The 13,036-nt window shown below is 39.7% G+C and overlaps 1 protein-coding gene across 1 annotated transcript; it reads right to left on the reverse strand.

The window, feature by feature from the left end:
• Positions 1-11,795: 11,795 nt before the first annotated feature.
• Positions 11,796-12,824, reverse strand: LOC101685292 (olfactory receptor 10W1-like). The gene has a single exon (XM_045067692.1). It carries the CDS (start codon positions 12,822-12,824, stop codon positions 11,796-11,798), a length of 1,029 nt encoding a protein of 342 aa, XP_044923627.1.
• Positions 12,825-13,036: the final 212 nt, after the last annotated feature.

A 13,036-nucleotide genomic window follows, 5' to 3' on the forward strand; every position in this document is an offset into this window, starting at 1 on the left:
AACATTTTTCAGACTTCCAAGTACAAATGATTTAGAAGCAAATGAACAGAATCCATAAAAATATTATGGATATTTTGACAGAATAAAAATGTAAAAGATCTGTGGATCAAAAATACAACAAGCAAACTGAATAGGAGATGGAATTTTATATAATCTTCCAAAAATAAACTCCTCATTAGAAAAACAAATAGAGGGTCTGAACAAGGCAATTCAAAAAAGCAATATGCTAATAATGAAAAGCATGCAAATTCAACTATCAATATTCAAATAAATATACAAGGAAACAAAATCAAATAGTATTTTCTACTTACAAACTGACAGTGGTGGGAAAAAAGATAATCCCTGTAGTTGTTAAAGTTGTAAGGAGAGACACATCCCCACATATTGCTAGTGGACGTGTAAGGTGTAAGAATTGGTGAAGTGCAATCTGGTAATATGTAAGAAAAGACTTAATAGATGGGTGCACTTTGTTTCAGCAATATAATTTCAAGGAATTTATTCTTATAAACTAGCCACGAGTCCATGCATAAAGTTATGACAGTTTCCTGTGTCATGGTGATACATGGTGATATTTGGTATCAACCAAAATATCAGTAAGAGGAAAATGCTTAAATTAATTGTGGCATATCCATGTGATGGGACAAGCAATCATTTGAAAACGATGAAAACAATGTTGCAGAAAGATATTTAATAAAATCGGGAAGGCTCATGAAAAAAGCAGATAGGAAAAAAGGCATTACTGGGGCGCCTGTGTGACGCAGGGGGTTAAGCCTCTGCCTTCTGCTCAGGTCATGGTCTCAGAGTCCTGGGATCAAGCCTGGCATTTGGTCTCTGCTCAATGGGGAGCCTGCTTCCCCCTCTCTCTCTGTCTGCCTCTCTGCCTATTTGTGATCTCTGTCGGTCAAATAAATAAATAAAATCTTTTTTTAAAAAGGCATTGCATCATGATTCCATTAAAGAATAATGAAATCTGTTCATAAAATTATAAAAGAACATTTTTGAAAGTATTAATAATAAATATGGCAGAGTGAAAGGGATTGCGAATCTTTTTGTGTATGACTTATGCTTTTCTGTATTTACAAATTTTGCACTGAGCATGTGCAATTTGGCAATCATATAGTAAATTAACATGTTTCCTTTATTCATTGGTGTTTCAACGTGGTGTTGGGAAGAAAAGCTGGTGCTGTCAATCACATGGAGTTTTGTAGTCAGTTAGATCTGGTTTTGAAATCTAGTCTCCTTGTTTGGTAATTTGATTTTATGTTAATTATGTAAGCTTTGGTTCTCTAATGTGTGCTTGGGGATGTGACTATGGAGGCTTACATGGACTTTATGAACATTAAATGCTTCAAATGTATAATGTGTTTGGGACATAACAAGCATCCAATGACTGTAACTGCCCTCCTCTCTCTTTTCCCACAATGGTCAGTTTCCCTTGGATATTTACCCTTTGGTTCTTATCTCTTCTGGAGCTGATAGTGAGGTTTCTCTAGAGCTGAGTCTTTTCAGGTCCTGCAGTTGCTGTGCTAAACCTTGAATAGCAAAAGAGTAACAGAGAAAATAGGGAAAAATGAAACAAAATGAAAAAGATATTTCAATAAAATATGCTTTTTTAAAAAAGATTTTATTTATCTCTTTGTCAGAGAGAGAGAGAGACCACAAGCAGGGGGAGCAGCAGATAGAGAAAGAGGGAGAAACAGGCTCCCCGCTAAGCAAAGAGCTCCCTAAGATCACGACCTGAGCTGAAGGGAGCTGCTTAACAATTGAGCCACCCAGGCACCCCTGATGAATTAATTCTTAAAATGTGTTCCTTAGAACTTGAACTGTTCTGATGCTTCAGAAATGAGTTTTTATGAGCAAATTGAAAACATTCACACTTCCTCTGAAGATTTACAATGCATATTAGCACAACAAAGTTCTGGGATGTCCTATTGTAAGGCAAATAGCTTCAATTTACCTGAAAAATTTCCAACTATTTTTACCAGGGAATACTACTCCACTGCCCCGCCCCCCCGCCGGCCCCCAGCCGCACATAGCATCACTAAATTGCTTATGACTTACTTTTTAACAGTGCTACTTGAGAAAAGTGAGTTTCATGCTGTACTCTTAAAGATAGCCCCTTGGAAGAAATAGTGGGAAAAAAAAAAAAAAAAAGGAAAAGGCTCATTTCATTATGGGTTTACACTTATTAGGTATATGATACTGAGCAATTCAATCATTTATCAGAGTTACCTTCCTACATCTGTACAACTGGATAGTAACACCCACTCTGATAACCCATTTTTTCTGCAATTTAATATCAATATATATGAATGTTCTTCCCCAAGAGTAACACATTATAGGAATTTTTGTCTCTTACTATTATTTTTAAAAATAAAATCTACCTGATATGAGGAAGTGGTGATGCAACATGGGGGCTTAAGTGGGTAGGAGAAGAATCAATGAAACAAGATGGGATTGGGAGGGAGACAAACCATAAGTGACTCTTAATCTCACAAAACAAACTGAGGGTTGCTGGGGGGAGGGGTGTTAGGAGAAGAGGGGTGGGGTTATGGACATTGGGGAGGGTATGTGCTTTGGTGAGTGCTGTGAAGTGTGTAAACTTGGTGATTCACAGACCTGTACCCCTGGGGATAAAAATATATGTTTATAAAAAATAAAAAAAATTTAAAAAAAATAAATAAAAAATAAAATCTACCAAAGAAACTAAGTCTCTTGACTTACCACTTTGAAATTTGCTCCATTCCATCAGCCACTTCAGGAAATTCACTAAACAGAAGGTTAACTTTCTTGCTGAGACATTGAGTTCCTGCCATAGAAGGTAAATGAGCTCTCCCAGAGAGCTCATTGACTCTTACAGGGTAAAATGGAATGAAGACCCATGAACTTCGAGTTGCAGTATTTCCTGGAGAAGACTGTGGTGTATGATACCTCCATAATGTCCAGATAAAAACAGAGAAGTGTCTTACATGCTAACATTCAGGAGAAGAGACACCACTTAGAAATTTACGATCAAGATGGAGCAGGATGTGAGAGAGATATCCTTTGGAAGGATGATACTATGGAATAATCCTAATTCAAGTTCTGAATTAGAATCCTGTCTCTTCCTTAATGATAGAAAATGGATTCTGTTACAGCCACTCTGAGTCCAGTCTTGCCTGACTGAGTCAGATTGGTTAGTGTCCTTTATGAAATGTCTTTAAAATTAATGGGTCCCCAAAGAGGAGGAATTTCCCCAGTGGTTTCCCCTTAAACTGAACCCAACTGGAGAAAGAAATTGAGGAAAATTTCCCGAGTTGATCAACTAAGCAAGATTACTGGGCAAGTCTTCTATGTGGTCACTGTGGACAATGACACTCTGGGAATTCCAAAAGGGGATCCTCGTTCCTGTCCTGTCCGCACCAGGGAAATTTCCGATATTGTGTTCTGGACAATGTCCCAGTGAGCATTGTTGAATGCACACGTTCTTTTCAGCCTGAGCTCAAGGTGCATGTGCGATGCACAAATTCAGCACTAGCCTAGGCATCTGGGGATCTGGAGTTGAGTTCTGGCTCTGCCGTGTGGTAGCTTGACCTTGGGCAAGTACTGAAGCTCTTATGTGGGCTCCTCATCTGGGGTGTCAGGTATGGTATTCAGGGAACATCAAGGATCCTTCTAGCTCTGAAATTCTATGAATGGTGGGTACCTTTTTCTTGAGAAGCAAAAAATTTATGAAGGATTTTCCATAATAATTCCTTTTGACTTTTGGTTTTATTTTCTCTGATCTTACTTGTTTTTGTTTCTTGATCAAGGTTTTTCTCTGCTGATGCTTTTCTAGTCATTAAAATGTGTTTCTTTTTGTTGTTGTTGCCTATAATATGGTTCTATTTCCAGCTCTGCTGTACCATGCTTTTCTTCTTTGTTTCTCCCTTTCCACTTCCCTCCAGACTTCATGGACTTAAAATCTCATACCTTCTCATCATTGCTGCCATTAATTTTTAGCCATGTTCAGCTTTCTTCTTTTATGTCCATTAGCAATAGGAATTTTTATTCCATATGTTAGAATATTTATTGAATTCTTGTTGTCAGCCAAGCCCCACTTTTTAAAATTTTAAAAATTTGTTTCTTTAATTTCTTTTCAGTGTACCGGAATTCATTGTTTAGGTACCACATCCAGTGTTCCATGCCATATATGCCCTCCATAATACCCACTACCAGGCTCACCCAACCTCCCACCCCCTCCCTTCAAAAACCCTCAGATTGTTTTTCAGAGTCCACAGTCTCTCACGGTTCGTCTCCCCCTCCAATTTTTCCCAACTCCCTTCTTCTCTCCATCTCCCCATGTCCTCCGTGTTATTTCTTATGCTCCATGAATAAGTGAAACCATATGATAATTGACTGTCTCTGCTTGACTTATCTCACTCCGCATAATCTCTTCCATTTCCTTCCATAATTTGGATACATAATTTGGATATTCATCCTTTCTGATGAAGGTGTAATATTCCACAGTGTACATGGACCACATCTTTTTTATCCATTCGTCCGTTGAAGGGCATCTTGGTTCTTTCCACAGTTTGGCGTCTGTGGCCATTGCTGCTATGAACATCGAAGTACATATCACCCTTCCTTTCACTACATCTGTATCTTTGGGGTAAATACCCAGTAGTGCAGTTGCAGGGTCATAGGGAAACTCTATATTTAATTTCTTAAGGAATCTCCACTATGTCTTCTAACATGGCTGCACCAACTTGCATTCCCACCAACAGTGTAAGAGGGTTCCCCTTTCTCCACATCCTCTCCAATATATGTTGTTTACTGTCCTGTTAATTTTCTCCATTCTAACTGGTATAAGGCGATATCTCAATGTGGTTCTGATTTCAATCTCCCTGACAGCTAGTGATGATGAACATTTTTCCTTGTGTCTGTTAGCCATTTGTAAGTCTTCATTGGAGAAGTGTCTGTTTATGTCTTCTGCACATTTTTTTGACGTGATTATCTGTTTTTTTTTGTGTGGAGTTTGAGGAGTTCTTTATAGATCCTGGATATCAGCCTTTTGTCTGTACTGTCATTTGCAAATATCTTCTCCCATTCTGTTGGTTGTCTCTTTGTTTTGTTGATTGTTTCCTTTACTGTGCAGAAGCTTTTGATCTTGATGACATTCCCAAAATTCATTTTCGCCAAGCCCCACTTTCAATGATTGGGATACTTCAGGGTGCAAAGCAGACAACAATTTTTTCAAAAAATTTATTTTCAGCGTAACAGTATTCATTGTTTTTGCACCACACCCAGTGCTCCAGGCAATCTGTGCCCTCTCTAATACCCACCACCTGGCTCCCCCAACCTCCCACCCCTGCTCCTTCAAACTCCTCAGATTGTTTTTCAAAGTCCATAGTCTAGCCATCATGGAGATTCAAATTAAAACCACATTGAGATACCACCTTACACCAGTTAGAATGGCCAAAATTAGCCAGACAGGAAACAACATGTGTAGGAGGAGATGTAGAGAAAGGGGAACCCTCTTACACTGTTGGTGGGAATGCAAGTTGGTGCAGCCACTCTGGAGAACAGTGTGCAGATGCCTTAAGAAATTAAAAATAGAGCTTCCCTATGGCCCTGCAGTTGTACTACTGGGTATTTACCCCAAAGATACAGATATAGTGAAAAGAAGGGCCATCTGTACCCCAATGTTTATAGCAGCAATGGCTACGGTCGCCAAACTGTGGACAGAACAAGATGCCCTTCAATGGATAAATGGATAAAGAAGATGTGGTCCATATACACTATGGAGTATTATGACTCCATCAGAAAGGGTGAATACTCAACTTTTGTAGCAAGAATTTTTTTCTCATAGAGATTGTGTTCTCAGAGGGAGGAAGACAGATCATATGCAATAAATAAGAACAAGCACATTTAATAATGTGTTGGAGGGGTGGGTGCTCTAGAAAAGAAGCAGTACAGGGAAAGGACAATGGAAGAAAGAGTGGAGGAGAGTAATGTTATAGACAAGTCGTGTGCAGTGGCTACTTACTCGGTGTTCTGGGAAGGCCTGCAACTCATCTATACCTCATCAACTCATCTCAGAAATGAGGCACCAGCCAGGGGAAGAGAAGGGAAAGTTAGCGCAGAGGCAAGTTCACATGAAAAGGTCTTTCCTGAAGCCAAAATAAACAAATCAAATTCATCCACCATGTTCCAAAATACCTAGGGCCCATGTGAGTGAATATAATTTGCCTTTTATATTCAGGGCAATGGACAATTAAGTCTTGCAACTGAATGGTTGGGTAAGTGCTCATGGAGGCTGTCTTCAGACATGTTTTCCATTTTTCTCCCACACAGATACATTTATTTGTTCAGTGAGTTCATTCCCATGAACATATTTTACACTATTGCAACAGCTCTATGTAACAGGTTATAAATGTCCCTTCGTTCCTCCCTTCCTTTCCTTTCCTTTCTTTTCTTTCTAAAAAGATTTATTCATTTATTTTAAAGAGAGAGAGAGATAGAGAGAGAGAGAGAGAGCACGAAAGGATGGCCGGTGGTGGAGGGGGGAGGGAAATCCTCAAGCAGACTCCTCGCTGAGTGTGGAGCCTAACCTGGCCTTGATCCTAGGACCTTGAGTTCATGACTTGAGCTGAACTCAGGTGCCACCCAGGTGTCCCTAAATGTTTTCCTTTTTAAATGCCACGTTCACTCTTATATTTTTCGTGACTACTCAGTAGTATTGATGTTTTACAAATTATTGAACTCTTCCCTAATATTGGACATTTAATGTGTTTTTATTTTTAACTTTACTACTTTAGATAAATATGTCATTAATTCAGATAATCTCATTCCTTTAGTCATCCTATACACATTCTTACTGTCCCTATGCTCAATTTATATGGATATTTTCATATGATTTAGAAGGTAATTATGATGTATAATACACTTCACATTTTTTAAATTTATTTATTTTTAGCATAACAGTATCATTATTTTTTCACCACACCCAGTGCTCCATGCAATCTGTGCCCTCTATAATACCCACCACCTGGTACCCCGACCTCCCACCCCCCCTGACACTTCAAACCCCTCAGATTGTTTTTCAGAGTCCATAGTATCTCATGATTCACCTCCCCTTCCAATTTACCCCAACCCCCTTCTCTCTAACTCCCCATGTCCTCCATGCTATTTGTTATGCTCCACAAATAAGTGAAACCATATGATAATTGACTCTCTCTGCTTGACTTATTTCACTCAGCATAATCTCTTCCAGTCCCATCCATGTTGCTACAAAAGTTGGGTATTCGTCCTTTCTGATGGAGGCATAATACTCCATAGTGTATATGGACCACATCTTCCTTATCCATTCATCTGTTGAAGGGCATCTTGGTTCTTTCCACAGTTATACACTTCACATTTCTTAAGAGGATAAATTTCATGTTGAGTTCTTACCGTGATAAATTTTTTTAGAACCACGATAAATATTTTTGAAGTGCAGCAAGAGTTTTTTTTAAAATAATCAGGAAAAGTTCAATAGAAATCAGCTATGAAAAGTTCATGCATCATATTTGCCACCAATTAGATGGTAAGCTAAGTAACTCAAATATGATCAATGTAATATCAGTGATTTTACAGACCTACTTTGCCTTTCCTTGATAAAGTCCCAGTTCCTCGAGTTCTGTCGAATCAGCCACGATGCGTTCATTACTACATGATCAAGCACACTCCACAGTAACTGCACTGAAAAACTGGTCCAAGCTTAGTATCATGAAATCTGCTGTGGTCTATGGCTCCAGTGTAAGGGTAAGAGCTAATAACACTGCTAATAAGTTCTGAATGATTAACCTGTGCCAGGCAATTGTAGTCGTTTTATGTATATAAAATTTTCAAATATGTTAAAACCATGGTATCAAGTGAGATTACTTTAAGTCTGAGCCTTGGGGGGCACTAACATATGGGTGTCAGAACAATAAAGAGAATCCAGCCAAGGAAAATGAGGAGGATGGAAATAAGGACAGGGAGGTTTAATGACGTGTCATGCGCATGTTGATCATTGTGAATTTATGATGGTATTAATCACCTGAAGCCTGATCTAGATATCCAAGATATATTTCAGATGCAACATAGTCAAATCACAGTTCTTGATTTTCTACATGGAATTTTATTTTCCCTTAGGATTTTCAATTTTGGTAAGAGGCACCTCATTATTCCACTTTTATAGGTCAAACAAATTTGGAGTCATCGTTCACTCCCCTCTTCCACTCACACCCCACGTCCAAACTGTAGGAAGTTCTATTGGCTTCACCTTCAAAAGACATCCAAAATATGATTACCTGCCTACATTGTTACAATAGATGCCTAACAAGATTCTGATCCTCTCCTCTTCCCTCTAAAATAGCAGATTTTCTGCACGCAGAGGGATTCACTTAAAATATAAGCCTGATAACGCCCTACTGTGCTCAGATCTCTTTGGGGGCCTTGCACCTTACTGAGGGTAAAATGGAAGCTCTTACTATGGTCTATAAATTGACTTTCTGTAATTTCTTATCTTACCTGGTGCCATATTTGATCTTATCTCCTACCATACCACCCTCCATTGCTCTCTGTTTCACCACATATCTCAGTTTAACACAATCTCCTTGTTATTTGTTTCACTGGGCTCTGGGCACTGGGCACTTACTGTTCTGGGGAGAACACTAGATCATCTTTGATTAAATGTGTGGCCTCAGAAACTGTATCGCCTGGGTTTGATCCTGGGCTATGCCTCTTACCATTGCTTGCATTCTTTTCTTTTCTTTTTTTTTTCCTTCTTGAAATCTTGGATAGTAATTTAAACTTTCTGTGCATTAGTTTCCTTATCTGTGAATTGGGGATAATAATGGTATTCCTCTCCTAAGGTTTTGGAAAGGATAAATAAACCAAACCATGTAAGTGATCATGTAGGGTTCATCACCATCATCACCATCATCATCATCATCACTATTGTCCTCCTCCTCCATGATAAAATGAAGCAAAAATGAAGAACTAAGACTTGCTAGCATAGCTGCAAGACATTGGTAGCTTCCATTTTATTTATTATTTTAAAGATTTTACTTACTTGAGAGAGAGCACACAGAGGGAGAGGGAGAAGCTGACCCCTTCCCTGAGAAGGAAGCCCAATACAGGGCTTGAGCCCAGGACCGGGGGATCATGAACTGAGCCAAAGGGAGATGCTTACAAGACAGGGCCACCCAGGCACCCTGTAGCTTCTACTTTCAATCTCTGGATCCACACACTGTATGAAGAAGCTGGTGCAGGACTCCTGAATGGTGAAGCACCATGTGGAAAGAGAGTAAGGTGCAACCAACACCCAAAACATCAACAATGTGAATGAAATAATCTCAGATAATTCAGCCCCAGGCAAATTCCCAGCTGAATGCAACTATTTGTGACCCTAGCAAACACAGAACATGAGAACCATTCTGTTGAGCCCAGGGAAACCATACCATATAATCATGAAAACTAATAAGTAGTTATTGCTTCAAACAACTAGATTTTGGAGCAGTTTGCCTTATAACAGTAATTAACTGATACTTTAGGTCAGTGGCATGAAAATCCAGTTTGCCTGTAGGTCTCACAGCTTCAGTCTTTACTAACAACTCTAAGTTTTGTCTGCTTCGTTTTTACAGGAAACTTAAGATAGCTTTTTTATTTATTTTAAGAATGAGCTTGTGTATTTATTTATTTATTTATTTATGAGTGAGTGAGAACACATGGGCAAGTAGAGGGAAGGGCAGAAGGAGAGAGAGAGAGATATCTCAAGGCAATTCTCTGCTGAGTGTGGAGTTCAATGTGGGTCTTGATCTAACAACCCTGAGATCATGACCTGAGTCAAAACCAAAAGCCAGATGCCACTGTTCAAGCACCCCTGTCCTCCCACTCCCCCCCAACCTTGGTCTACAGTGTTCTGTTATAGTGGTCCAAACAGACTTCAATATATGTATTCTGTTAATCATTTTTGTAGGTTTAGGTAGAATGGGAAAGGTTTCCTTTAAAATCATTACACTCATTATTACTATAAAAATTACAAATTAAAATGCAATTCCCCAATCTCAAAGTATCTTAAATGGCTTAAATTTCGGTAAATCTCAAAAAGAAGGGATTCTCTGAGGTAAATTTACCCTTCATAGTTATGCTAATACCCCTCAAGCCTGAAAGTGGTATAGAACTAAAATGAACTCTACTTGAGGAGCTCAGCTGAACATTTCAAGGGAGTGTAGAGAAGATGCTGGAGGAAACACTCATAACTTCACCTATGAATCTCCAATTCTTTTCCTTTATTTTATCTCTGTATACCCCAAATAATGACAGTACTAATATTGGCAATAGTAAGACAATAATAATGGATATCATGTTTATAGGGCTTATTCTAAAACCTGTATTAATTCATTTGATCCTTAAATGATAGTTTTTTTTGTAATCTCTATTTGATTGAAAATAATGTCAAGGCACAGAAGGTTTAAGTGAGTTTTTTTTTCCTTGTCACACAGGTAGAAAGAGGCAATCTAGGGCCTGTGCTGTTCCATAAACCTTTTTCATTGCCTATCTGTAAACTTGCCTGATAATCAGTGCTTTAATTATATAACTAATTAGGGATTATTGACTGTACAATATCACTGATAAATGAATTTGTCACTGAGATGTCAGTTATTACCTAAAATGCTAGATGACAAAGAGAATATTGAAAACACCCATACAGCCTAGAAGATAACAAAATATTACTAGAAAAACAGGAATTCATAAGGCAAATGCACATGGAAGCTACTTTTAACTCTTTCCGGAAAATAGAACTTGGTTGGAGGACATGCATTGGGGGCAGGGGGTATGAACAATCTTCTTTCATACATTAGTTGTTTAGCCCATACTTTCTTATGTAGAAATTGGATTGTTAACATATCTTCATTTCTACACAAAATACTATATAAGAAACAATTTTGGGGTGCCTGGGTGTCTCAGTCATTTAAGCAGCTGCCTTTGGCTCAGGTCATGATCCCAGGTTCCTGAGATTGAGCCCCACATTGGGCCCCCTGTTCAGTGTGGAGCTTGCTTTTCCCTCTCCCTGTCTGCTTTTCCTCCTGCTTGTGCTCTCTCTCTCTCTGTGTCAAATAAAAAAATAAAATCTTTAAAGAAATGAAAGAAAGAAACAATCTTTTTCTGGTTATGCTTTGTAGCCCCTAACTCTCAAGATCCTTTTCTTGCCTGTCTTCTCCAAAAGGTTAATTTCTGGGAACTGAAACATTCAGTATACTCTTCACTCTTGCTTTTAGTTGGGTTTGGCCCATGGGAGATGGGCAAGGGTTGGGAGGGTACGAGCAGAGAGCGTTTGGAGTATTTATCTCCCTGGTCTCTCCTTGCATGGCCGTATTTCTGTCAACTGTTGCTTCTTCCCCCTAAAGCCACAGTTCCTACCAAGTGTCTTCTTTCAATAAACTCGGCTCTTACAGGTTTCTGCTCATACTCTACCCTTATGTCTGTGAGGTCTAGGGATCATCATGGCTTCCTGCTGCAGCTCGAATGAAAGTATGTTGCAGCACATACTGGTTTCTTCACTCGTACTTCTATATACAATCTTTGTATTTTTTTTTTTCAGTCAAAATTTATTGAATGAGCCATCTCTTTCCAGCTGGTAATCTGAGATGCAGTGTTATACTTGTTACTTTCTATTGTTATGCTCATTTGTTCATTCCTTTCTAGAAGAGAATTACTGAATGAAATAGTAGAAGCCTTTTAAAGGTCTCTGGTCCACATAGCTAAATGGTATCCAGATAATTTATACCAGTTTAAAAAGCTTATTTTTAACATTGTCTGGGAGAAATCGCAGTTGCATGGAGATTTGCTTGAGCTGGAATCAAACTCTTGCCTGAAGGTTGTAGACTCCCCTGGTTGTTATGGGAGAGGCAATTCCTGGTAAGAATTTTCCCCAGGGTCCCTTTCATTTCACTGTTCCTCAGGGTGTAGATAAGTGGGTTGAGCAGTGGGGTTCCCAATGTGTACACCAGTGAGATGAACTGATCTTGCTTGGGGTAGTAGCTGGAGCTGGGGCGCAGGTACACAAAGGCACAACAGCCATACTGCAGCAGGACCACAGAGAGGTGGGAGGAGCAGGTGGAGAAGGCCCGGTGACGTCCAGCTGTTGAGTGGATCTTGAGCACAGCAGCCACAATGAAGACATAGGAGGCAGCAATGAAGAAAAAAGGCACGGCAATGGCCAGTGTGGCTGCCACCAGCACTGACTGCTCATGGATGTGGCTGTTGGCACAAACAAGAGGCATCACTGGTGGAATATCACAAAAGAAGTGCTGGATACTTCGAGCCCGGCAGAATGGCAGAGAGAAGATGAAGGCCACCAGTTGTGTGGACAGGAACAAGCCGATACCCACAGAGGCCATGACCAAGCGGACACAGAGAGTTAAAGTCATGGTGAGAGGGTACTGCAAGGGGTGGCAGATGGCAACATACCTGTCATAGGCCATGGTGGCCAGGAGGAAGCAATCAGCACTGCCAAGCCCAATGAAGAAGATCATCTGAATGGCACAGCCCAGGAGGGTGATGGTCTTCTCTGACTGTAGGATGTTGGCCAGGATATGGGGCACCACCACTGCAGTGTAACATATTTCTACTGCTGAGAGGCTGCCCAAGAAATAGTACATGGGTGTGTGTAGGCGAGCTTCTGTCTGGATGGCCACTATAATTAGGACATTCCCAGTGATGATCAAGGTATAAACGAGGCTGACTCCAAGGAAGGACAAGACACAGAACTCTGGTTGGGAGGGATAGGCCAGGAACACAAATTCCATCAACAGTGAATGATTTCCCCAGATCATTGAGCTAACAGAGTGTGTCTGCTGAGAAATACAAAGACAGAAGGAAAACTGGACCAACAACATATTGTTAGTTAACACTCTGAGCCATGATGTAGTCTAATCAGTTCTGGAGTTAGAAACGTAGAATTATTAGACCCAAGTCTCTCTTTTCCTCCTCTTTAATCAAGTCTCTTCACATAAGTATTTACAACTTAATTTCTAAGTGCCAAGAG

This window comes from Mustela putorius, unplaced genomic scaffold, assembly GCF_011764305.1.
Source record: "Mustela putorius furo isolate JIRA1106 unplaced genomic scaffold, ASM1176430v1.1 tig00000127_pilon_pilon_pilon, whole genome shotgun sequence".
In the NCBI taxonomy this organism is placed as follows: Eukaryota; Metazoa; Chordata; class Mammalia; order Carnivora; family Mustelidae; genus Mustela; species Mustela putorius.